Raw genomic sequence first — 27,040 nt, forward strand, 5'->3', positions numbered from 1 at the left:
TTTAAGGTAACTAGTATTTACATAAATAGGTCATGCATTCCTGTTGCGTTTTATTCTTGTATTTCTCCTGTGTTTCACTAGACCAGATGTGGCAGTACTGCTGAGCAGCTGATGAGTTAAGCTAGTACTGGGTTAATAAGCCATAGATTTTTACCTCAGTTCACAGCATTTCATTCTTGTTATTCCTTCTATACCAAGATGGGAAAGAGTTCACTCAGTTTGTCAGTGCACATGACTGGACTGAAAGGAAACTAATTTTAAATAGGTTTCATTAAAAGAAATTTAAAACCCTACTTATCTATACAATAGCAATTCTAAAAGGAAGACCAAAACTGATAATGTTAGCACCATATATATAGGCAGCTCTGTTGTTTCATATACTTCACATACTAAATATAGCCATGAAAAGAAACGATGCGATATATCTGGGTAATAGACAGCTTTAAAATACAGCTCAGAAGAGCACACTACTCTCTCGTTCTGATCTCAGTTCACTGGGCGAGAGCTGCCAGGCTGAATCAACTCCATTGTTTCCTCTCTGTGTCATCCTTTGTTCCTGTTCTTTAACTCCTTATTTTCCACATTCTGTTTCCATAAGTTGTCTGTGTGCAGCTTAGCTGATAGGAAGTAGCCCCTAGCTCAGCGTTTCACATCTAATAATTATAATACATTTCAGGGGTGGTAGGTTGGCAGAGTGTTTGAGGCATACAGAAAATACTTACATGTAGACAAATGTTCTTGCAGTTGTCATGAAAGATGAGATATAGGAAAAGGGAAAACAAACTGTGGGAGATACTCCTCCCATGAAATCTGAACTTTTGTAGATTTAGAGCAACATCCACACCTTGGTATAAAATTGTGATACTGTGACATGGGATTTAAGAACAGTGAATAATCACTCACTTAAATGACACTGTTTTTGTCTTTTAGAAACTTATTTTTTTTTAATACTGGATTGTCCTGTACAGAAGAACAATCTCTCTGTAAAAGTAGCTCTAGAGCAGAACTTGACAGTTATTAATACCTTGTAGTTGGTGCTACATAACTACTAAAGATAGCAGACTCCTACCAGGCTAGTTCCTATTATGGATGTGTATCTGACATAGTTAAAGTGACAGTCTATCTGGATAATGAAAATCAGATAGTAGTACTATTATTCCACTGTCTTGCTACTGACTTTATGTTAAGCTTAATAGAAGACTGAAAGCTGCAAAATATTACAGAATTGTAGTATCCTGAAATTCTGGTAGGCTCAAAGAAAAGAGAGCACTCAGAACACAAGTATGTTGTGCACAGATTAGCAAATACATAAGAAATTAGTGCTCTTGGCTGATTTGTATAGGAGCTCTCAGCTGTGAAGGAATTTTTCTTAGCAATTCTGTACTATCTAGCCTATTGAAATACAGAAACACTCAGATAATATGAATGCCACCAAGGCATGCGTTACAAGTGAGGCACAGAAAATAGCTCAGATCTATTGCTCCAGTTCTGCATTTGTTATTGTGGACTCCTGCAGAAGAATGTTCTCTCCGCACTTGTTTGTAAGCAGACATTTTCAGCTTGGAATCAAGTCCACAGTACTAGGTTCTCTCTGGCACTGCACTTGGTTTATAAGCTTCACTCCTTCCAGGGTAATGCAAAGGTGTAGAATTGCCAAGTAAGAGCTAAAAGCCCATGTGGACATGAGCTTATTCTTTCTCCAGTATTCCCATTTTTAGTTGCAGAATGCATGGATGACCACAGTAGATTTGGCAGACATCAAGCAAGGGCCACGAGGTCGCAGTCAGCCTTTGTGTCTCACCAACCTTCTGCAGACAGCATAGCTGCATTCATGTAGGGCTCTGCTGGAGTTAATATATAACTCAGATAAAATGTCAATGGAAAATTGAGATTGGCTGTACTTTTGAAACTACTGCTGTAGGGTTTTTGGCTTTAAAAATCAGCCTGTCTGAAAGAAAGGAGGAACTTAGACTAACTTTAAGGTTAAACTAACTTTAACTGACTTGTTGCTTCAGAAAATTCTATCAGTAGTCATATGCCAACTGCTTTTTCAATAAGGCCAGTTGCTTTAGCCTGCCTTCAGTCTTTGCAGAATATATTCTAGCTATTTCGTTTCTCAAAAACTGTTGTTAACAAAGTGTATGCAAAGTCAATGGGACTAAGATTTACCAGTGAAAATATCCATAAATGTCATTTGGACTGTTTTGTTTTAATGTTTTCTAAAGTCTGCTTTTGAAATACACTGTGGTGTCCGACAGACAGATATTAACAACATGATATTAACAACACTTATAAGAAAATTTTGAATGGGCGAATAGGCAGATTTACTGCAATGTGCTGCAGAAGAAACAAGCACTTTGCTCTCCATATGTGGACGTAAGTCTAAACTTACTACTTTCTTCTAGAAACCAAATGAGTATCAAGGTTGTGCTGATAGCTAGTCAAGCCTTTGGGGTTTTGCTAGGTTAGTCAGTTTTGTTTTCAGTTAGCATAATTAACAACCTGTAACAGCATTTCAGTATGTTAAACAGCCGAAAAGAATGTAGTTCAGTCAAATAAAATACCAGCTCTGACAGCCCATGGAAGTGGTATATATAAACTAGCAGTGACATTTAACCTATATTTAAATAGAAATCAATGGTTGAACAGGCAAACTGATAGTGGTATTTATGCTTTGTCATGTAACACACTATGTGGGTAACTGCATGACATCAGAAGGGCTGCTCTGGAACAATAAAAATCTGCACACTATTTCTTTTCAAGAGTTTTGCTTGTTGTGGGCTCTACTGCTACATGTGACCTAAAGGATTCTGGAATTTCATTAAGACAGATTACCAGGCAGAACTCGGAGACCCGCTAATGTCAGAAAACTTGTAGAACAGAAATAACTTTTGTTTCAAAGATGTTAAGAGTGCTTGCAGTTGTGCCCTAATTAAACTGCTTGTGTGTGGGGCAATGCAGTCCACAAATACAAGCTTCTGCAGCTGTCAGACTGGGCTGTTATCAACACAGTGAATTTTTTACTTTGGAGAAACTAAAGTGCTTGCAACTTCTGGATGGGGGTCTTACTCATCTTTTTCTTTTCCACCAGGTGTCACTCAGCCAACTTGAACGGCTTGTACTACAAAGGTCCCTATACTGCAAAGACAGACAATGGAATAGTTTGGTATACTTGGCATGGGTGGTGGTATTCTCTGAAATCTGTTGTAATGAAGGTCAGACCAGCACACTTTGAACCTAATATTGTTTGAATATTTTATTAAGATTTATCTTTTAGCAAATCAATCCAAAGTAAAACACATGGGCTATTATCTATGTCTGTATCAATCTAAAATAATTCCTCTGTAATTAGTAGTTTTATGAGATGTAAATGAGAAGATAATCTGGTTTATGAATCCATATGAACAAATACTACTGCTAATATGTCTACAGGATTATTTTTTTAAGGCAGAGTTTGCCTAGGAGAAAGGATACCTTTATCAACATGGAGAATTTGTCTTGAAAGGTAACTAGAATTCTTTTTACTTTCTTAATAGAAAAAATATATTGTCGCTGTTTTATGTATCAAAAATTAAAATAAATTGTATTGTATCCAAAAGGGCAATTCAAATAGAACGTTAAGTTTGTTTTCCTCGTGGAAATAGATTCTTCAGAACTGTAGCAATTGGACAGATCAGTACAATGCAAAAGGTGTACAACAAAGCTGTGATGATGGAAGAACTTTACTTCAGCATGAATCCCTCCTCCTTCTTTACTTATGAGGATGCTAATGATATCCTTCAGCTGTAAGGACTTCTCTCATTCTGATGTAAAATTTTACTCTTCTTCTCTACTTGGTATTATAAAACTATGGAGGAAGAAAAGGCCAGTGTTGTTATTGTTGAGGCATTAGACTGAACAATGTACTAACTCCCAAATAGCTGAAAATGACTATATACCACTTGATATAAATCTTATAACCCTAAAAAGAAAAAAATCAGAATCAAGGATATAACAAGTAAAATATTTTGTCAGTGATGATTTAATAATTAACATACACATAACTTCCCACAATGTGATCAGAAGTGCATCTTCTTGTGATATTTGTTCAAGAGAAACACAGGTACAATTTCAACTGTCTATCTCTGTTTCCTTCCATTTGCTAAACATTTTGGAGATTAGGACAATGAAAACTGTAATCTCAAGAGAATTAAATGAATGATTTAAGACCCTTTTGTGCTATAACACTTGTTTTTGAATGTCCAATACGCACTAATAATAATAGAGCTGAGGCCCTAAAATGTGCCCTGCTTATTCCCAGTGGAAACTTCTCTTCAGCTGTATTGTCTGCATTCCCAAAACTGTTATTCCTAACACCAATTCTTGAACATCAGCTTTTAAGTATAATGTTCTATCAAAGCTAATTTTCATTGCTCTTAGAAAAATGGTGTGCCCAGAAAGTTTAGCTTCAGCAGTGGGTTAAGTATTAAGATCAAAGAAAGTATCCAGGGAAGTATCGTATATCTAGATTTTCAAAAGCTTCCACTTGTTTCTGTCGTTTTCTTGTTATTACAATTGCTTAGAAAGCAAAAATAGAGAGCTGTTCAAAACTAGGGTTTTCCTGAGAGTATGTCTGAGAACGGGGAAACTAGGAGTATTCAAAGCATTCAGCCAAACTCCTTATGCAATAGAGAGAACTTAAATGTACAAAGAGAAATGTTACAATGTTTGTTCATCTTCATAAGAAGAGTCGATAAGACTTGACAGTGATGGTGGCTTGAAAACTGTATTTCATCCAAAATCATCCTTTCCAAGTCCCTGTGGCCCATTTCAACCTTTAATTAGTGCAGGATGAAAGCCAGCTTGTCATTGCTACATGTTCAGTTAACTAAGGCAATTCCTCTTAATCCAACCATAATGCTAAACAGATTGCATCAAGAATATAATATTTATCCAAATATTGATTAAATGGCTAAATTAGTGTATTTGGTCTGATACACAGCCCTTGCAAAAAGAAAAACCCAAACTTGTAGCTTGCTCTTTTCTGCCCTTCTTCAGCAGTTTGTAGTCATTATTTCATTTGCTTGCCTCCTATTGAATCTGAACTTCCTTTATTTCTTCTTTTCCTAATGATAATTAAATGTGTAATCTCTCCAATTAGTCATAACTTGCACACATAACTGGTGAATACCTGGGCTTAAGGAATTTGGGCAACTCTGAGGCCCTGCAGAAGCTGAGTAAAGGCTTTGAGGTGCTAAATGGTGCGCCTAAGGAATCAAAAAATGGCAATTTGGTCTATAAAACTTTGTGGGAATCAACGTCTAGTCTCGTTTATAACTAGATGGACAGTATTTATTGTAATGAGAGTATCCACCCAGCACTGTGGGCATGAAGATAATCAGATTCCTCTTAGGAACATGTTGCTCTCACAAAAGATTACCTGAATTTCAGTACTTCCAATTTTTTTTTTTTTTTTTTTGGTCCTGAATCCACAAGTAATTTTATTGCCACAAGAGCCACAGGGCTGGCTCTTTCTCCAGCATGATGGTCCATAACAAATTAGCTGAGCGAAGACAAGTGATAGTAGAAAGACTTTTATGTTAGTGATATCCTGCACTAGATGGTGCTCTGTACATGTTGTATTTTCTTAAGTAATACTATGTTTGTAAACTAGTGCTAATGCTTCTCCCACTAAGTTATGTAAGTAATTAAATTACAGGAAAATGAATCAGAATCACAGAATCACCAAGGTTGGAAAAGACCAACAAGACCATCCACTTTAACCATCCATCTATTACCAATAGTTCTCACTAAACCACGTCCCTCAACACAATGTCCAAATGTTCCTTGAACACCTCCAGAGTCAGTGACTCCATCACCTCCCTGGGCAGCCCATTCCACTGCCTGACCACTCTGTCAGAGAAGTAATATTTCCTAATGTCCAGCCTAAAATCTTCCCTGCCGTAGCTTGAAGCCATTTCCTCTAGTCCTGTCACCAGTTACACGAGAGAAGAGGCCAACCCCCAGCTCACTACAACCTCCCTTCTAGAAGTTATAGAGAGCAATGAGGTCTCCCCTGAGCCTCCTCTTCTCCAGGCTGAGCAATCCCAGCTCCTTCAGCTGTTCCTCATAGGGCCTGTGCTCCAGACCCCTCAACAGCTTTGTTTCCCTTCTTTGAACAAATCAAAGATGTTTAAGTAAATTCAGTCTTTTAACTCACTTTTGAAATCATACATTAGTTCCTAATGTTACCTGAACACAATAAAAATACAGAATCTAATTTAAGTATGTCATATTTAGGCAGCTGAATTGTGCTAAGTTAAAATGCCCTCCATTCCAAATGTAGATCATGTATTCTGCTGATTAGCAAGCAGAAAAAAATCTGCAAGTTCCAAACAGTCCCTAAACTAATGTATCTGCAGTTCTGTATTTCTGCTATGATTTTTCTGCTCTTCTCTGTCTTGAAAAATATGAAGAGATCCTATCTCAACTACTGTTCAATTCAGTGTCACCTTACTGGAGTGAATGCCATCTTTCTATCGTAACACAGATGGTGCGAGTGTTCCTCATGATCAGGTAACTAAGAACTTGTGATATCAGCAGGATAAAGTGAGAGTGCCTGTGCCAAACTGCAGGGAGGGCAGAAAGCCCATCTCCTACAGAAGTACCATAAGCCTGTCTGGGAAAAGTACCCTCTCCGAAGCCTCATGTGATTGCCCTGAAGTCTTGCAAATCTTGTTCAATAGGCTTGTATTTAAGTTACAATTAATAACACTTGCAAAATATACAAACATTCTATTGTAATTTCATTTATTTATTTGTTTATTTTTTTATAGTTTTGAATGATTCATTTTAAATATGCCATGGAAGTTTTTGTCACGCAGATTGGTTAGTCCTCTGTCACTCAATCCTCTCCATTTCTACTGTGCAGCATGATTAATTAAAGACCTCAGCACATTCTCATCTATTCCTCTTAAGGCCTCTTCCTAACAAGAGTCTTAACAGCTTCACAGGTGTGTTGTTCTTCCAGAAGGGTTCTTTTTTTTTTCCTCTGTACTGAGTAGAGAAACCAAATCTCTCCTAAAAATTCTAAGCAGAAGGTTTTACAGTAGGGAAGGAAGGGGCTCATTTTTATGTTTACACTTGGGAAAAAGAAAATGTAACTGATTTTTGCAATCCATGACAATAACTTTCAATTCTACTTTATTTTTATTTTAAAGCCCCAACCGTAACTGAAAATATTTGAGCTTTTAAAGGTGGAACAAAAGTTTCATTCTAACAAGATACTAACAAGAAAATACACGCTAAAGCATTACATACTGGACACTCATCCAGTTGTAATCTGCAATTTCATTATTTTTTTTTTTAAGGATGAAAAAATCCCATGTAAATCAACTGAGTCCAGTGAAGTTTCACTGGGGATAAATTAGCTCTGTAATGTGCTCCTGAAGCAGATCCTTTACACTGTATCCCAAAGAAAACACAGCTGTAACAACAAACCCTTTCTAGTATTCTACCTCCTCATTATGAAGTTCTAATACATATTCATTATATATCATTCTATAGGGAATGTAGCCCTGTAAGTTTGTACATGCTCTGTAATTCAGAATATACTTATGATCAACAACCTCTTTGCTTCCCAAACAAAAAATCTTCACTTATGTCCAGTCAGAACTGGAAGGCATTAAGACTAGAAAGGAAAAACACAGGATCTGACTTACTTGCCATCACAGGTGATAGCAGGCTATATGGTCTCTAAGAACATCTCACAGTGTCTCTGTCGTTTGTGTGCTAATTAGCCCTCAAAAACAAGAGAATCTTTCTCTTAAGAGAAATGAAGACATCCTGCAGCTTTTCAAAGAACACTATCGCTAAAAGGTGTTCAGTGAGCATCAGGCTGTTAACACCCTGACAGAATAACATTTTTACCAAATTCACTTGTGAGGTTTAGCTACAATCACAAAGTGATCACAGGGGAAATATGGACTTCCTTGGATAACAACGGTACCATAAAGATTCCAGCAAGTGAAATTTCATTTACATGCACATTCACCATTGTTTCTCACTTGATGGTCATCCTTTTCATCTAAGACAGCCTTAAAAAATACTGAGCTCTGTTCCATAGACTTAGCTTATGAAAAGCTCTTCCAAGAGAATACAAAAGACTACCTGTTTTACATGCTGCATTACGATTTGTTTTACTATCACTGATAATGCAGATATTTTTGAAGAACTCAGTGGAAGCTGATGTCTGGCAGCTGCCCTGTCTCTGTTATTTTCCTCCTTTCTTTTACCTACAATATCTCCTTTCAGCTGAATAGTGCTGGAACCAAAAATGTAAAATGAGACTCGAGAGAAGTCAGCTGCTAATAAAAGGTTCCACTGTCCTGTCTTGCTGACCCACTAATTTAAATGCAAGCAACTCTGATGTGATACCAGAGAAAGCCTTCACTGGAGCGTATTCATGTTTAATTATTAAAAAAACAAGTTTCAGCAATTCCATTTCTTGGAAATGTGCTATGAATCTTCAGCAACAAATGTATTTCTGAAATTATCTGATAAAAATAAATATTTTAAGTAAAACTTGCATTGTTGTCAGAAGGGGAAAAAATAAAATACTGCAGTACTGTTTATTTCAGTATTTTACCCATCAAGGAATACAAATAAAGTGGGAGGAGAAAAAGTACCAAATTAAATACATTATCGTGGGACGTGTACATTTAGAAAGGCAGAGAAAAAAATGGAATCTCTCTGATCCACGGATCTCATTTTCTTAATATAAAGAAGAATAAAAAACAAATGTATGAAATGAAGAAATGAAACTTAAAAATCAATACATAACTATAGGAGTAAGAACATTTCCCTGCTCACCTCTGATTTTCTTTGCAGCACACAGCAAGTCACTGAACCCTTTGATATTCTCGTATATGGAAGAAATACGGTTTACTTGTTTTACAGAATACTTTGAAACCTGCTGAAGAAACATGTAATTCAAGGACTAAGTCTCATTCCACTTCTAGGTGAGGCTGCTAGTTATGTCTGATCTTTGTGATAATCAGGAATCCTAAGATTTTTCACCTGGATACAAGTTTATTAGCACTGTCTAAGGTTTAAGGTAGCACAGTGCCTCAGTTTGGGAAACTTTTTGCAGAGTAAGGAATTTGGTCTCCAGGAGAGGTGTACTGCAGAACTATATTGGGGTAAAAATGCCCAAAGTCCTCCCTGAAAAATTACCTCTGCTAGCTCACATCCAAGCTTTGTATTTAAAGGAATGAAGTGCTGACAATAGAAGTCTCCACTGCAATTACTGTCTTCAGTTTCTTAACTGTTATGATTAATTAAGGAAATCTGAAGCTTCAGTTTCCACAAAGACAGCAGGACTAAAGAGCGGGAAGTAATCAGCTATAGCTGGCACCACCATCCATTATATCAATATTCGGGGAGACAGAGGATCAGTAGCTCTTAATGTGAGCAGTTCCTGTTATAACCATTTACCCATTGCAAGCTGCTCTCAGTAAAATGCAAACAAAATCCGGAAGTACAAGTCAGTGTGTATACCATCCATATTATGTAAGGAATTTTACAGTCTTCTGTCATACATGTAGGGTATCATGTGACGAGAAAACAGACATACGAGGATTCCTCAGATAATTCTAATAATATGTATGAGCTTAGGAAATGCTCTTTGTTGCTACCATTCGCATTTCAGACTGTGGAAGATCATAAAACCTGACGAATGCTCACTAATAGGAGGCTGAGCAAGAGATTGTGGTTAAGGAGGGCGCCATGTGGGACAGCAGGGATGAGTACTGTTCTGGAGTGCAATCCAGCTCTGACTCAGAAACCCATCACAGTGAAAAACATGCATGTTTTTTTATAAACCTTTTAAAAGTAAACTGACTTCTCTCTTCAGAAGATTCTAATGTTGCATCTTGGTGGCTAACTTACATGCTAGCCTTAAGTTTAGCCAAGAGAAAGCAAGCAATTAGCAATGAAGAAAGAAGTATTTAATTCCTACTGCAACTTAAACTTTCTTCCTACTATCCAGGACTACTGAGCTATCAGTAAAAGGAACTGAAGTGATAACAAAGAAAGAAAGACTGCCCACACAAAGTTAACATTAATGACTTCATAGCCTCATGTTAAACTTTTTTTTTTCTTTGGTTACAGCTCATTATATGTTCAATTAATCCTTAAAACAGCACAAGAGACAAAATAACGTGTGCTTAAAATATTAATCCAAAGTTTATATAGTCTGTCAAAAAACTCATCATTTTTGCACTGTCTTTTTTGGTATGAAATAACAACACAATGTCCTAGATGAATCCTACTGTATTTCAGTTGAGGGCTGCTGTATATACATAATATTTGCAATACCTTTTTAATTTACTTGCAGTTTTCCAACGATGGGAACATTCTTTTTACTTCAGATGCACCCAATTTGACAATATATCTTTCCCAATTTGGAAAGTCAAGGGGATTGAAGGGAAATCCTTGACAGGAATATATATATTTTTACTTTAAGGTCTGCCCAGCCATTAAAATTACGCCAAGAACAACAGTCTTCATGCTATTGCAGTCAAGGTCTTTTTTCCTTAGCTATGTTTCTTTGATTATTTAGAACAAGTATTGAAATGAGGAGCAAAAATAATACTTAATCAAACCCATTCTAAGGAAAATAAGGTTTGGTTAAGACATGAATTAGCATAAGGATACCTCTATGTGATCCAGGCTGCAGTGGAAAACATGGACTAAAACAGATTAAGTACAAATGTAAAAAAAATCGGATTTTTCCTCCCATTGGATTATTTCACTATAAATTCCAAGTGTGTTTTCCAATCCAGTCCAACCTTTCATGCATACAGAACAGCATTCAGTATTCCTCAAAATCAAACATACATGCAATCCTTTCAATTATGTTGGAATTCATCTGTCTATACTAGGGAGGATGGGAAAAGAGATGAGGAAACGTTTTCGTTCTCTAGTTGTTTGGCTTTTCCCTTTAACAGTTCCCCTTTGAGTAAGCAGTGTGAAATCCTGTCCAAGGCTGCTGCAGTGCAGCTTCCTTAAAGCATTGTTCCCTTCCATCCCGTCTTACTAAGGCTCACATGGGAACATCTTGTTGCCACACAGGACTGACTTCAAGCTTTTCCTCCCTCTTTTATTGGTGCAAGTCTCTGTTTGGAACGAACTACCTTTATCACAATTACTGTCATTTCCCTATCGATTCTGTCCCATTACATTTACTATAAATACTTTGACATAGGACTACTCCAACCAGTATAAATCTTGGTATAATTTGCACTATCAAGGTATTGTGTGTATAATGCAGTATATTTGCATGGATAGAGATCTGAAATCCATAGAAGCCCACAGAATGACCATTACTGTTAGAGCAGAGTCCAAGCAAAGAGAAGTGTGGCACAGTAAACTGTCTTGTGATCTCAGAAGTACCATGAAGTCACCTCATATTAACAACTTGTACTACGCCAGCTGATCTGCAGAAATTGTCAGCATGTATTACTTTGCATTTGCTATACACAAGATAGCTTAGCCTTCTCTCCTGTCAGAACAAGTCACATCACCAGGTCTTTGCTGCTGGCTAAGAGCCTATTCATCCTCATTGCCACAGCACAAATGATACTTGCTAAACCCTGCTAACTTTAATCTTACACCGAAGCCTCACATGAGAAAAGTGCTGCAATAGCAGTATGATTTATTCATTCCTTAAATCATAGGAAAGTCACAGAAAGAGGTAATCTTCAGTGCCATTTAAACAGCTGACCAGCTACAGATAAGAATGCAAACAGTTTTGCTTCAGCAAAATTTATTTCTTCCAAACATTAAGTCTGTAGCGGGCCAGTGATGAAACCACTTTCTCCTGCTTCTGCAGTACCTCCATTGGCAAGTTCTTTGGAGGGTTCCTCTGTTTCTCATCTAACTTGCAATGGTTCCCATAGAATAGCTGAAAATAAGGATTCTTAGTTTTCCTTCTGTTCCAATAGTTTTCTGATATCTACAAAGAATATCACCGTTCTCTTAGGAAGTTGGCAGGTATGACTGGACATCTTCATGTTGTGGCAATATATGAATCCCTCAAACATCTTTTACATACAATCCATAATTTAACCTTTCCTAGTAGCCACTATTCCAACCAATACACTTCTTCAAGGTTTAGCCATGCCCTTACATAGCTGTTATATCCCTTCTCATTGCCTGTCAAAGGCAATTACATTTGCAATTATACTCTCATGCACTGAAAGTTCTGCAATGTGCTGGGCCCTCACTATCTAATTTTTTTGTTTGTTTTTCTATCAGAAAAGACAAATAGCCATGTTTGGAATTTTTGCATACATTTGCTTATGTGAAAGCTTAAAAATAACATGTGGAAAATACTGAAGGATAACAACTGCATGTACAAAACTGTACATTTATCATTCTGCACGTGGTTATATGAGCTCATGAAAATGAAACCAAGGAAACAAGGAGGAAAAAGTGGTCATTTTATTTCAACTCGAAAAAAACAATAGACAACAGAAAAGTTATTTCATAGAATCATAGAATCACATGGTTGGAAAGGACCTACAAGATCATCTAGTCCAACCATCCTCCCATTACCATTGCTACCACAAGGCACTGAACCATATCTATAAGATATTTATTAATGCATCTATAGGAACAAATTCTCAAAAAATCATTTGTATAGAGAAGAAAAAATACCAACCCCTACCTATATTTATTAAAATACTAATAGGAATAAAGTAGTTGAACCATTATCTTAACTCCACAGAAGATTAAACTTACTGTCTTTCTTATAATTTTATTTGTCATAAGAAAACATTTCTAAAAATTATCGATTGAAATTGTTCTTCTGAATTGTATTAGAAGCCACGAGTCAATTCTTTAATGTGCATTTAGGAAAAAATGGAAAGAATAAATAATTAATAACACATACAGTGCAGGGGGTTGTCTCACTGATAATGGCTTGGGAAAGGAAGAATTTTATTACTTTAGGGAATCAGGTGAACTACAGCTGTCTAATGCCCAAAGATTTAAAAATATTTTCTAGTTTTTCAACAATGCTGCTTGTAAGTATAAGACTTGACCTTGTTTCATTGATATCGTATGAAGAAAATTTTTACTTAAGGGATTAATTAAGCCCAGAGGTCTGTGAACTGTTCACCAGTGGATATGCCCACAGCCTGTCTATTATTGAAGCGTGGATGAGAAACACTAAAGATTCTTACAAGAGAATTACAGGTAGAATCCCCAGTAAAATTACAGGAGTTAGTGGAAGTTACCATCCAGCAACACTGTCAGCAGGGCTATTCCTAATGGTTTTCTCTTAGCATACATCATCAGTATGTTGTCAAAGCAGGAAGTACACTGTTTTATTCAAATGGGCCTTGGGCAAAAAAAGAAGTCATATGAATGTGAAGTGTGTGGTAAAAAAAAATTAAAGAATATTCATTAGTAATTGAGCGTCAGAATATAATGAAAACTTTCAACTGTGGTGCTATACATTTCTTCAACCAAAATTGGCACTGGCCTCCAGAAAGGTTTGCTTTATATTATGAAATACTTTAAACATAGTCTGCATAAGCAAACAAAGGGGAACAGTACTTACCATTTGCCTAAGAAATTAAAGGTAGTTATCGACATTCATTGCATGTCTTCACTGGCCCTCTCCCCACCTTAAAAAAAAATAAAAAGAAAAATCTCAACAGAGTATGCTCACCTCCAACGTGCTGGAATTTTATCTGACAGAAGTCTGCCTCACAATGCCATGAATTACCAGTGAGTACGCCACTGAACAAGAACAAATCCACAACACAGTGCTCTCCCAAGCACTGCAAAGATAAGCTTTATGCACAACAGACTGTCTGTTGCAGCATTAAGCGCTGCAAACCTCAAGTTCTGGCACTGGTTTCATAGCCCATAGCTCTGAGGCAGGTGCCCCCACACCAGAAGCACCAGTACCTTGGACCAGAATCTCTAACAGGCGGTGTAAGAAGCACCTGAGCAGCCAGCCCCTGATGCTGAAGTTAACAGTATTCCTGGCATCTACAGCATTCAATCTTTGAGTTATGCTGATGCAGTGTCTGCACCTGGACTTCAGTATCTTTCAAAAGCATGCCAGGAGTAAGGCCCAGCAGACAGCAGCTTAGAAACCTGCAGAATATTGAGGACAATACTGAATGCCTATCTCTCACTTCCCAGGCAGTTCCCTTCATCACCAGGCCAGAGGCTAGTTTGGTGGAACACCTTTCATTGTGCCTGCTGGAAAGCTGTTATTCTGAACAAACTAATCCACACTCATTGGGACAGGGAAGCAAAGCATCATTTTGCAATGCAACAATTAAAGCACATGGCTTGGAGTGGGGAAATTTGAATTTCAGTCCCTGTTAGAAGACAGCTTTTTTAGCCAATTTTCATATAATATTAGAGTACAGTGCAACCAACCATTAAGAGTCAGGAGTAGAAACGTAGTTCCCTAATAACCTATTCAGAACCATCCATTACACTGGATACCAGAAGAAGACTGACTTGGCCACCCTGCGCTGCTGCATTTTTACTGCTATTGATACTCAAGTTACCTGGTACTATTTCAATATATTTACACTTGCTGCAATCATATCTATTATTAAAGACAGTCATGCGCTCATGTCAGCACAGTGTATCTTTCTAGCCCTCTCAGAAGTACTTGTGGGGCCTAAGACGAGTATAGACGTGCAGCCTATGTTCTCCATCCTTTGCTCTGGGTTTTTTAATTCTTTATTCCTCATAGTTTTGAATGCCTTTCCTTTGTAAGGTTTTGGGTTTTTTTTTTTCCTTTCTTACTTCTTTCTCTTTTCCTTCCCTCTTTTTAAACGATTAGGCAACATAATACTCCATTCTTAATCATACATTTTCAGAAGAAAAAAAAAAAGGAATAGAAGAACTGAGAAGAAAAAAAAAAAAAAGCAGAAGCTTTTTTATTTATTTCATTTAATTGCTGCTTAACACCAGAAGAAAGGGGTTTTGTGAGGCTGTGATTAGAGTATCTGTTTTCCAACAGTTTTTTATTGGAAACCTGAAAAATTGATCTCCAAGGGCAAATGAAGCAAAAAATAAGAAACAGATTATACAGATGTCAGAGGCCTTGCTGGTTCCTTCTCTTTCCTGGTATTGAGAATCCTTGGCCGTTTATCTGAAATCCTCCTTGATGGGATCTGACAAATGTTTCCTCTATGTAATGATTTCTACTATCTTTCTCAACCTGAATTCCAGCCAACTTGAATTAGGGGAGGTTTTATGGATCAGCAATGCAACTGTTCCCAAATTCCCTCACTATTATTTCAGTTTAAAAGAATCTAAGTGTCACACTTGTTTTTTAAACTGATTTCTTTTTCCTCGATTACTGATGTAAAAAGGCCTAGACAAATAGCTGGACCATGAAAAATGAAAGAGGAAATCACAGTGGACCAGTCACAGTGTATGGTGAAAGCACTGTGATTTTTGGTGGGATAAAGATCAATATAACCAGATGTAGCAATCTGTCAATACTTTCCCAACCATCCCCACAGTAACAAAGACAGAGGCATTTTCAAGTTGTAACCAAGATTAGCCTCCATATGTACAGTTGGAGCCATGCCTGTGAACTCTGCTAAAAGGCCGGCTATGTAAACTATCTATCACTCAGTTTCACATGAGTGGTAATCTAATGACACCACAAAAATCTCACAATGTTCCTTGCTCCACACGTCCAGCCACAGCAACAGATGCCTGACACAGAGCTTCAGCTGCAGTACTGAAGGGTTTGCCTTCCAAGGGCTGAAGCAGTGTACAGAGTTTCACTAAAAGACAGACATTATTCCGTCTTGGGGTGTCAAAGTCTTCAGTGCCTTATCCTTGTAGTCTGACAGCACTCATGGTCTAATGCAGCTCACCAGATCTGCAGTCATATGCAAATTCAAAGCCCATGCGTACTACTGCTGACTCCAGTATGTTTTGGATGAAGCCCATTAAGATGGGCAAGATTGCTTCTCATGGATAGGAATAAAATATTTTGTTTGTTACTACTAAGCTAACCACAATAAAAACAAATAGTCCTCTTTCATGTGGCGATGGAACAAAGTAATCATGCTGTATCCCTTGTTTTAATTAGTAGGTTGAAGGATTTAGTGTCTTCCTGGCTTGTTCAATTCTGAATCATGTTTGTCATATATAAATAGCCAGCAACTGTATATAGTAGCGGAGGATGGAAGGAAGGTCAGGCAATTAGTGTGATGTCAGGTATTTCCTATGGAGTCACCAAATCTGTTCTGTACAGATGCTTATTTGGGCACATAATGAGCCCTGAGGCTGATGGCAGCAGGGTGACTTACTGGCACTGGAAAGCTTCTCTGCCCAGATGTTACATAGGCAGATCTTACCTTCTGGAGCTTTGTAAAGGTGAGTGAAAGACTTTCCCTCTGTATCCCACATCATGGGCAGTTCCACTGGCTGTAGACACCACTTCAGTGCCTACTCTCCAAAGCACCTCCACAGGGTCAAGGAGTCTGACACCACCCTCACTGAAACCTGCAGGGCGTGAGGAAAACAGGTGGTGCTCATTAATACTGCACAAAGGATTGGTTCGGCCAGTCCACATCCTTCACAGGAACAACATCACATCTGATTAAAAGAAAATAACAAAAAATAGCTTTTCACTCACGGCAGTGCTGTGACACAACACTCCTTCCCCTGGACGTGGGAGCGCCTGTGATACACGGACACTCTCCTTCCTCTGGTGTGGCACAGGACACAGCTGGTTACTCCTCCATACAGCCCTGCGAGGAGAGCGCAGGCTCTGCCACCACTCACACAAGAGAAGCACAAAGAGCATGAGACACAACAGGAGGTGTGAAAAGGAAACCATTTGGATGTGGCACTCAGGGACGTGATTTAGCAGAGGGTTGCTGGTTAGGGTAGTATGGTTAGGCTGTGGTTGGACTCGATGATCTTTAAGGTCTTTTCCAACCTGAGCACTTCTATGATTCTAAGGCAGAGTTTAAGCTGTAGCAGTTGTCACTGAACTTATAGACTTCATCGCTATTTGCATTCGTATCCTATTTTGCATAAACTCAGCTCAAATCTGGCATCCTGCAGCTTACGCCATTAATAAAATGGAGCTCAGGCCTTTCGGCACCGACACACACCATTACGCTCATCTCCGACCCGTGCAGCTCCCGGCTGACTTTGCAGAACTACTGAGCACATTACACGACCCCTCGCTTGGGCCGGGATCACCGGACCCGACAAGGCGAGCAGCGCTGAGTGAAGCTGGGAGTGCGCTCGTCCCGGCCAGGCTGTGCCAGTGGAGGCGAGGGGAATGCGGCCCGGCCTGCCCTTCCGCTGCCCCGGGTTAATGATTTACTCGGGGCCGGGCTGCCGGGCGGGCCTGTGAGGCAGCCGCTCGCGCTCCCTCATGACTCGACGCGCCGTGCGCGGAGCCACACGCGGTTAAACACAAAGCCGAGGAGCTGTGCACTCACTCATCGGCCGTCAGTCACTCGCAGCCGGCGCTGCTCGGCTCGCGCTGCAGCTCTTCCCGCCGCCGCCTGAGGGGAAGGTGCCCGCTGCGCCCGGCCCGGCCCCGCCGAGAAGCCCCGGGTGGGACAAGAGCGTCTCGGAGCTCCTTCCCTGCTCTCCGGACAGTGTTTTTAGTGGCTGACCCACTTCGCCCACTCTCTACCTGCGCTTCTCGCCGCCATCAGGGCGGCACAGCGCCGTTTAGCCCCCTCCGCGCCCCCGCCGACAGAAGCACCGCCCAGGGGCGGCCCGACCCCGCGGCCCGGCGCCAGGTGAGCGGAGCGGAGCGGGGGGCGTCAGGTGCGGCCCGGGAGGGCCCGTGCGGCTGCGGGGTGCGCTGTGAGGTGGGAGGGCGCCGCGTTACTTGGAGTCGGGCTTCTCTTCTGAGGGAGCACGCGAGCCGAGCGGAGGAGCTGGTATCTGAGAGCCGGCGCGAGTATTTCAGGTCTTTAAAAGTTTTTTTACGATCATTATTTTCGGTTAACGGGAGCCCTGCGGTACGTGTGCGGTGAGGGGGCGAGTCTGGCCGGGCTGCGGGCGCGGGGCCGGGTTGGAGCGCAGCGGCAGCCCGCTCTCCGCCTCCGCGTTCTCGAGCGGCCGCAGTGCGTGGTGCGGAGCCTGGCGGCGGCGCAGGTGGGTCCGGAGAGGAAGCACTGCCGGCTGGGCGCTGCGGGGTCCGGCGGCTGAGAGAGGGCGACAGGGTGTGAGCTGCTGCTCCGTGCCCGTCTGTGCTGCCAGAGGAGAGCAGAGCTCCTGGGAAGGACGCTGGGCTTATACCTGATACCGTTGTTCCGATGCAGCATTGCTAATATTTATAGGAGGGGAGCGGGAGGGAAGAAACCAATTAGAACCCCAAAACCAACGCCAACACTTCTTTCCTCCCCGTTTATTTCATGTTCCGGAGCGAAGTAGAAAACTGAGCATCTCCTTCTCACTGGGGTTACGCGTGTCCTTGCTGCAGGCACAGCCCTGGTATCTGACACCAGGGTGAGGGTTGTGCTGGGGCGATTTGCTTTATTTATTTTCACAAGGTGAGGTGTGAGGGGCTGTACAGCTGTGCTAACCCCTGTGTGTGGGATTGGTCTGAAAGATCCACTCGTGCTGTGGCAGGTAAAGCAAATAATTAGTTGAAAAAAAAGTTGATGATAGTTTAAAACTAGCCATAACATGAAATCTCCTTAATAGTGCACCTCACCTAACAAATCGGGTGATACAGAGGTTACAAACAGATGTTGGTGTTTAATAATTAACTATTTATTTATTTTTCTGAAGGAACACGTGGCACTCTCTTTGGGGGAGTAAGCTTTTCATAGTATGTAACTTACTTTTGCAACCTGCTGGATTTGTGTCACTGATGTTTTTGGGGTGGGCAGTGGCAACCAATATGGATGCAGTTTGGATCAGTAAGTGAAACAGGCACTGAAAATTGCCCGTGTTCCCATTGACATACATAGTACTTCTATGGAGCTACAGTGATGCATTGCAGTGGCTGCCCCACGTGAGCTGATACCGGCAATTAGTTCTCTGTGCTAATTACTGTGGGTGAGCAGTAGTTTGCTATTGAGCTCTGTTTTCATAGAGGTTAATTGTGTTGCGTGGTAACAAGGCTGTATTTAAAATTCACTTAGTCTTGAGTTGTGATTCCTGTGTGAGATCAGGATGCCTCGTAGCTGTGGCCAAAGGAGAAACAATCAGATGGTTTTGATGCTAAAACTCTGTTCAGCATCATTTTCCACACAGTGTAAATCACAGAATGACCCGGGTTGGAAGGGACCTCAAGGATCATGTAGTTCCAACCCCCCTGCCTGGCAGGGCCACCAAACATACACCTTTACTAGGTCAGGTTGCCCAGGGCCCCGTCCAACCTGGTCTTGAACACCTCCAAGGACGGGGCATCCACAACCTCCCTGGGCAGCCTGTTCCAGGGCCTAACCACTCTCATAGTGAAGAATGTGATTCTGTATATAATGACTCCATAGTTTTAAGATATTCAACCCAATGTCAAACTTTTCCTAAAGGTCAGCTTAAGATTGGTTTTTCATAGTGTCTTTCCAAGCAGATTAGGTGAAAACTTTTTATTTTGAATGTGTAACTTGGTTCCCCATCCTGTTGGTTGTTCTTTTTGCATAGTCACTTCTGAGGGGCTGATTTGGCTGTAAGACTAACTGTGGTAATGTGATATAAATGCCTTGGCGAAGTGAGAAATGAACAAAGTAATGACACACTAAATATATTTTGGGCTCTTATTTCTAACTCTTGGGTTTTGTGGCTTCAAACTTCCATCTGCAATCAAGTATGGAAGAAGCGGGTTTTTGTTGGTGTCTTTTTTGTTGTTTTTGTTTTTTTCTTTGGAAAGCAAAGATTCTTGCACATTGCTGGATTATGATGGAAAATGTCAAATATGATATTTTTTGTATGTTTCAGATCTTAGCGCTGAGCTGAGATCTGACATGCTGAGTAACCAGCAAAATAGTGCTACTCGTAACAGAAACTGTGGGATGCAGTTTAGCTGTCCTGATGATGAGGGTTAATTTACATGATTTTATGTATGTATAAAATATATGCATAAGATGTCATATGTTTAGCTTTCATATAAGACGTTAAAGTGTGCCAGTAGTGCACATGCAGTGGAGGCATCTTGTAGTTGGATGTTGAGCGCCCTGTGAGTGAAAGTACCACGTTAGATATTGACCAGGCAGAAAATGCTGAAGTGATTGCCTACCCAGAAGGCCGTATTTCTCTTTGGCTCATTTTCTTCTCTTAATTCATTATTGTAACATTACCTCATATAACATTAAATCAGGAAAATCAAGTGCTTCTAAAGCTGTCTGTGTCCCATGGCTTTTGGGGGCTGCCTGGCAAGTTTCTGGGCTGCTCAGGCTGTGCAGGAGTGGGGCTGGAGCAGGGTGAGGTTAATGCTCTTTATTTTGCTTTCTCCTGTGAAAGGAGAAACAAGAGTCAGAGCTTCTTCAGTGTTTACAAAGCGTAGCTGGCTGTTGTGCAGCTTCTTTTAAACATTCTCACTTTTTATGAGAACAGCCTGGCTTTTTTAGGGGGAGTGCTTGCACTGTGTGTGGAGTTTCGTCCTTTTCTATCTCATATGTGAGGATGTTTTTAGACTCAGCAGTTGTTCTGATAAGGGCATGGGAAAATTTAAGTTGTTTACTGCCCACTTATTTCCCCTGTTGTCACTGAGATTATTCTGCAAAATATATTGGCTATGCAGATTTATATTTTCTGGGGAAAAAAAAGTCAATGCTATTTGATAGTTTTCTGACCTCCAAATAACAAAATAGTATTAAAACTGTTTTTTTCTTAGTATCAAAAAATTATTTCAGAATGCAGCTTTCCACCAAACTGTGTGAACTCATGTTTTACTCCATTAACTTTCCCTTCCCTTGGATTAATTGCTCTAATCCCTAATTATTCTAGCACTTCTCTATGTAAGTTGCTTCCCTTAAACTGCTTCTGTTAGTATTTAGTTGTTGCATCATGGCCTCAAGTTGCGCCAGGGCAAGTTTAGGTTGGATGTTAGGAAGAACTTCTTTACAGAAAGGGTAGTTAGGTACTGGAATAGGCTCCCCAGGGAGGTGGTTGAATCACCATCCCTGGTTGTGTTTAAGAGCCATTTGGATGCGGTACTCAGGGATATGATTTAGTGTAGTGTTGTTAGAGTTAGGGTACTGGTTAGGCTGCGGTTGGACTTGATGATCTTCAAGGTCTTTTCCAACCTGGGTAATTCTATGATCAGGAATAACTCATGCTGCTGCCAGTCTGGCTGTGCACTGTCCACTTCTGTTAGATCTCCAGTCTCTGATTTCATTTCTCTTTAGTTGGATTCCCCTGGCTCTGCCATTTTGTTAGACTTTCTTTTCAATCATAAAATTTATATAATCTTCTCCAGGTTACTGTAATCTAAATACCAAATTGCCAGTGTGCTTTCAGCAGTCTTCAGATGTTTACAGAGGTTTCACCACTGTTTTTTCCGTGTTATTAAATACCTTAATAAAAGTGAATGCTAGCTTAATTTTGTGTGTAATCGATGCAGATACGCATAACCATGTGTGTGTAGTGGGGAGTACTTAGGAGTTCTGCAGGGAAATGAAACCAGTGCACTCAGAGCACTAGCAACTGTATGGTCAGAACACACAGTGGGTTCTGGTGAGCTGACTTGTGCTGCGGGTCCTGCTAAATGCACATGTGGCCTTTGCCTTTCTGCATTGACCAACAGCGGCCATAAATTGCGCAGCGAAGGTAATGCAGTAAGGTGGAACCACTGGAGAGTGTGTGGTTTATCGCTTCATTCTAATGGCTGATAATTGCTAATAACTGTAATACCTTTTATTGTAGCTTTCTATACTGCCTCTAACAGGAAGAAACAAAAAGACCAAGCTTCTAGTGTCACTTGCTCGCATCAGTGAAGAAGGTGGAGACCTCTTTTAAAAACCAGAGCTATGGAAGAAGGAAGTGCAGTTACTTTTAAAGTAATTGTTTATTTTCAACTGATCTGGCAATATATGGGGCCCATATCTTGTCTTGGGCTTGATGTCTTTGTTTGATGGCATCTTTGAGTTCTTGATGGAGCGTCTGTTGAAATGGTTCTTTTTTTTTTATTTATTTTTTATTCCCTTTATGGGGTCAGCTGCAATGCCAAACCTACATGACTGGGAGAAAAATGCTGTTAGTCATTAGGGTCCTGAATATCTTTGGTGATACTTTTGAATGAGTGTATTTGGTGTGGTTTCACCTCAGTTCATCTCCTGTTTGAGTAGCAGAGGCCTCTGGAGGAACGTGCTTATTGGTCTTATTCCTAGCATTGAATTGCAAGGGGAAGGGCTGTGAATGTGCCCATCAGCTATGGTTTGTGTGCCTCTTATCAAAGTAAACATGATGTATCTATTCTATTTTACTTGGAGTTTTACCCATATGCTCCTAATGAGTCAAGTGCTGCTCCCGTTTGAAGAAATCCAAAGGTAAGTTTTTCCAGGTTTTGGTGGTGCTGCTCTCTTTCAGCACAAGGAGGGTGTCAAGGAAATTGGCCTAAAGCAGAGCTGTTGGTGCCCCTGGTCTTGACGGTTGTGCATCCTGTCACTGTGCAGGGACATTCTTTAGCATGCTTCAGAATTGCGAGAGGGCTGTAGCGTAGGTGTTGGGCTGCTCTTTGAATGTGAGCTCCTGCCATCAGAATCCTTAGACACTCCCTCTGAGCATAGCTGTCTTTCCTGTGACTGGCCTGTCCCCTTATCCAGTTGAAGCTGAGATCTGTCCAGTGTCCTTCAAATTGCTTTTAGCTTATGGAGGTCTCCTAGTCCTCTGGGAGAGATGAACAGGAAACTTGGTAGTCGCTGCTCTGTGGGTAAATAGTGAGAAACTGGGAAAACTGCTTCATGGTTCTAAGTACAAACTGTTGGATGAATGATTATTCTGCAGGAAAGTGGCGCGTATAAATTCTGTGAACTTGGCTTCTTACTACGCAAGCTTGTATAGAACTTCTTGCCTAACACTTGTTAGGTGTATTCAGTAAGGGTTCCAGTCTGTGGAGCAATAGCTGTGCACACACACAGCGTGTTAGTACGTGTAAGCTGGGTGTCCAGTTTCAGGGAAGTACAAGGAATTGCTTGATTGGAATTTGTAAAAGCTGAACGTGCTTTTCAGTTAGATGTTATCTGTTTGTTACTTTTGAGATCTATAATTCTGTATTGTTTAGTGTTATTTCTTTGTAGCCACAGTATTCCTCATTGTGGTTTCTTGTGTCTAGTTTGGCCTTTAAATGGCTTGATAAAAGACAGCTTATGACAAAGCCATGAACTATAAACATGTGGAAGTAACCAAGGTATGCATTCCTTCTGGGAGATGCACACACCAAATGGATACGTAATACAAATTCCAATGTTAGGATTGTTTATATTGCTATTAAAACACTAAATGAGCATTTAAATTATGAATAGTCATAAAACCTTCTTAATATCAGGTAGATGTTGTGTTGTTGAATTTCAGCGACGTTCTTTTAGGGAAAGAAAAAAGAGAATAAGTTGAAGCTTGGTTTAAAAAGCTTGACACCTATTTCTGCCATAGGTAGTGCTGTTGGGGAATATCATGTCAGCTGCAGTACAGTGTCACTTAGAGATGAAACCCTTCTTCTGATAGAGGTGGACCTGTCACAAAGCATGAGCTCTCCTGGCATCTTCATTACTAGGTTTTATTTAATGCTTGGCAAATTTTCTGCCGATTTGCACTTATTCTGCTCATACCTGAATGCTGCTGTTTGTGTTTAGCTTAAAAGTCATCCTTCTCAGAATACATCTCCTAAGAAGTCATCTTCTATCAATTAAATCTGTTTAATTTTCTTCCAGAAATGGGAGTAATTAAATGTAATTAAAAACCACACGGTTCTTTCTTGATTTGTCAGCCCAGATGTTTGAGAGCTGTTTTGTGTTGGTGGAGCAGCTGGCAATTAAAGTTGCTAAAGCTGAGATAAAACTGGAGCCTATTAGGTTGAGAGGGGTTTTTTTTTGTGAACAACTAGTTGTTGCAGCATTGCTTATGCAATATTAGAATTTCCACTTCACGGTAAGTTTGCTTAGTAAAGCAAACTCATGTATGACCTTACTGCTTCCTTAAAGGAATTACTATTTAGGCTCAGCAATGGACTGAGCTTGGCAAGCCAGTCAAAGAAATTAATGCTCTAATTGTGCTTGCATGCTGTTATTTTGCACCGTAACCTAAACGTTTTCTTTAAAAAGTTTTGTGGAGACGAGGTGACTGTTCAGTGTTCTGGCAAAGACAAAGACTCCCCTGTTGTCTCTAGTGAAGTATTTATTTCTTGCTGTGAGGCTGAGTGAGGTTTGCTACATGTGTTCCTGTTCTGTTGTCCTTGTTGTAAGTAGATCGGTGGTGCTTCACCCATCCCTGAATGGGACTTTGTGATTCCTTTTGAGGGACTTAGCAGCTTCCAGTTTTGGAAATGTGTAGGTGTTAAATCATTACTATGTGGCTCTTTTTTGGTTATATATATTTTTTCTCCTTCCCAGTTACTTCTTTGCGGAGAAGGAAAAGTGAACATTTCTTTGCCTGCTCCTTTCTATCTTTTGAATAGCAGTCATCCAGCCCTTGTGTAGTTGTTGTGCTTAGAGCAGCCATTCAGGTCAGTGTATGTACATCAATATTTCTAACTTTCAGCTGAAGCTCTTGGTGTCCTGTGGATTCTTCCATACCCCTGGCTGAGTATGGGAAGAGTTCCCCACTGATGCTGTCTCCTCAAAGTCTGTTTTGACTGAGCATGGCAGCATAAACCTCACCCTTGCTATCACTGCTTACAGCCACGTGATGCAGCCACTTCTGGCTGTACTGGCTTAGCGGTTCTTGGCACTGTGAGCGGGCTCTGTCTGTCGCAGCACTCTCCTGTGGTTTATGCACTGCATACTGCTTTTCTTCTATTAGCAGTCTATTGAAACTATTACTCGATTATGCAGGAGTAGTAATAATAAACTGTTATCTAATCTGGGAAGCCTATTGATTATAATGCTCCACTGTTGCAGTGCTGCCTAATTGCGTGGCTCATGTGCCAGTTTGGTCTCTGCAGAGCATCTTTGTCCATCCTTAGTGCTGACCTGATAGCTATGTTGCATTGCAGATACGTAAGAGACTTCTGTAGGAGGAGCTTAGTATTTCTACTGTAACCTCTGGACAACTCGCTGTTCCAGGTATGATTTCAACGTTTGAAACTAGGCAGTGTGGTATATGCACCTTCTCAGTTGTTCTTTGGATATGAGTAAGTTTGTGGGAGCTGAAGCCTGTTGCAAACTTCCACTAAGGAATCTTTATTATTTATTTTTATTTTTTATATAGTCCTCATTTAGTGATAATCCAGACTTAGGACACTGTATTCCTCTGACTTTCAAGCAGCATGGAGCATATTAATTGCCTGTAAAATCTCATTTTTTGTCATGTTTCTTGGATTATCCAGCAGTTAAAATGAGCAGCGTGAAAGTACTGGAAAATAAGCTGCTGATGTGATTTTTATAGTTCACAGAGCAGCATATGTTAACACAACATTGTCTTTTTGAGCAATACTCTGCCTTCACGTAATAAAATACTCACCATGCACTTGAGTGCAGGAAGTACCTTTCTATTTGATGCTTACTTGCAGGTGGTCAGTTCTTTGTTGAGTTTGTATGTACAGGTGGATTGCTGGAATCCTTCCTTCACAAGCTTTCTCTAAATTAAGGCAATTTCTTTCATGTATTTTGGTCTGGTTGTGACCTTATTCTTTTTCATTCCTGGTATAAAGGTGTCCCAAAGTTGCAGATCCACCCTGTAGTGCACCTGTATTTTTTGTGCCTTGTTTTGCTCTTACATTGTTCCTAGGATCTGTTCAGGAACTGTTACGGCTGAATATTATGAAACCAAACTGTCTGGGTGTTGTCTCCTGCTAAAATATTTTAATCAGCCAGAGGCTTGATACCAGGAGATAATAATGGCTGGCTCTGCCATCTGCATGAGTTGGTGGCCTAAGGCAGCGGGTGCCTTTAAGGGGTTGCACCGTCAGTATCTGCCTGGAAGGAAGGCAGAGCTTGCCAAGCTGTTAGAAGGCTCACCTCTATTAAGGTGCTTGGGTCTGTAGCTGGAGAATAATGTCCCTGCTGTTGTACAGACTCTTGTAATGAATAGCTTTTCTTGGTACTCATTTGGAGTTGTGCAGTACACGAGGCTTCTTTGTCCATGCTCTAGCACCAAGTGGAATAAACTTCATAAGCTTGATAGCTTTCTCAGTAGATTATAAAGGCTGTTTGTCATGCACTTAATAATGTCTATTGCATGTGGTGAAAGTTTGCTTCTAATTTATTGCACACAGACCAAGACATCTGAGCTGTTTCTATACTGGGTCAGGATGCAGTATTACCTGCCTTTCCTTGCCCTGATCTTGCTTGCATTTGTGTGCCGTGGATTTATTGTAATGCCCTTTAAAGAAAATCTGTTTGTGTCACATGCTTCTCATATGTTTCCTAATAGTTGTACCAGGCATAGCCAGTATTTGTTCATGCTTCTCTACTCTAAATAGTGCTGCATCTCAATACATAAGATGTTAGGAAATCTGCCTTGAACTGGTTGCTCATTTAATAACTTAATTGCAAGGTGATGGTTGAATAGCAGCTGTCTTTGGTTTCCTAAATAGGATACTATGTCATTAGGCCTTCTGAAGTCTTGCTAAAAGCTGCCCCACCAAAAAGGGAATTGAAGCCTTAGCTATTACTTTAGTACTGCACAGCCTTTCTCTCTTACCCCACTTTTCTTTCTTTTTTTTATGTTGAAACAGTGGTTTCCCTACTCACCTTACAGCCTGTTGGCTGGCTGTTCCTGCTGCCAGGCAGTGAAGTTGCCACCTTACTTGGGCTGTCTGTGCTATGCTACATGTATGGCTTTCACTGTCTGTCCTGGACTCATAGTAATCAGTGTACTCTTTCTGTCTCTCTATGCCAGCTGAAATGCCATGTTCTGTGGGTCACTG

At 40.4% G+C, this 27,040-nt stretch overlaps 2 protein-coding genes and 1 long non-coding RNA gene across 21 annotated transcripts in view; 2 read left to right on the forward strand and 1 right to left on the reverse strand.

Annotated features, from left to right (window-relative positions):
* The window catches only part of FGL1 (fibrinogen like 1), a 24,750-nt gene extending 20,542 nt beyond the window's left edge, over positions 1 to 4,208 (forward strand). For all 5 annotated transcript variants that reach the window (XM_085545353.1, XM_085545348.1, XM_085545349.1 and 2 more), the window contains one exon: positions 3,092 to 4,208. In XM_085545353.1, coding sequence (XP_085401479.1) covers positions 3,092 to 3,251 — 160 coding nt within the window. In that variant the 3' untranslated portion in view covers positions 3,252 to 4,208. The remainder of the gene's footprint in view (positions 1 to 3,091) is intronic.
* LOC107313714 (uncharacterized) overlaps positions 1 to 17,635 on the reverse strand; it is a 20,548-nt gene extending 2,913 nt beyond the window's left edge. Inside the window, exons 1-5 of one of the 11 annotated variants that reach the window (XR_001555147.3) lie at positions 17,496 to 17,635; positions 16,676 to 16,819; positions 16,395 to 16,542; positions 13,607 to 13,673; positions 155 to 240 (exon numbers count right to left, since the gene is read on the reverse strand). This is a non-coding gene — a long non-coding RNA (uncharacterized LOC107313714). Of the gene's footprint in view, positions 1 to 154; positions 241 to 916; positions 1,845 to 3,230; positions 3,962 to 5,419; positions 5,543 to 8,848; positions 8,954 to 11,832; positions 11,945 to 13,246; positions 13,385 to 13,606; positions 13,674 to 16,394; positions 16,543 to 16,675; positions 16,820 to 17,495 lie in introns of those variants that run through there. The other 10 variants (XR_014945421.1, XR_014945420.1, XR_014945418.1 and 7 more) reach the window with 10 other exon arrangements.
* Positions 17,636 to 17,664: 29 nt separating this feature from the next.
* Positions 17,665 to 27,040, forward strand: part of MTUS1 (microtubule associated scaffold protein 1) — a 109,294-nt gene continuing 99,918 nt past the window's right edge. Inside the window, exon 1 of one of the 5 annotated variants that reach the window (XM_015862199.2) lies at positions 17,665 to 17,804. The gene's annotated coding sequence lies outside the window, so the exon portion shown is untranslated. Of the gene's footprint in view, positions 17,978 to 18,122; positions 18,166 to 27,040 lie in introns of those variants that run through there. The other 4 variants (XM_085545340.1, XM_015862198.3, XM_085545342.1 and 1 more) reach the window with 4 other exon arrangements.

This window comes from Coturnix japonica, chromosome 4, assembly GCF_054131305.1.
Source record: "Coturnix japonica strain WE chromosome 4, WE-NBRP24, whole genome shotgun sequence".
NCBI classification, from domain to species: domain Eukaryota; kingdom Metazoa; phylum Chordata; class Aves; order Galliformes; family Phasianidae; genus Coturnix; species Coturnix japonica.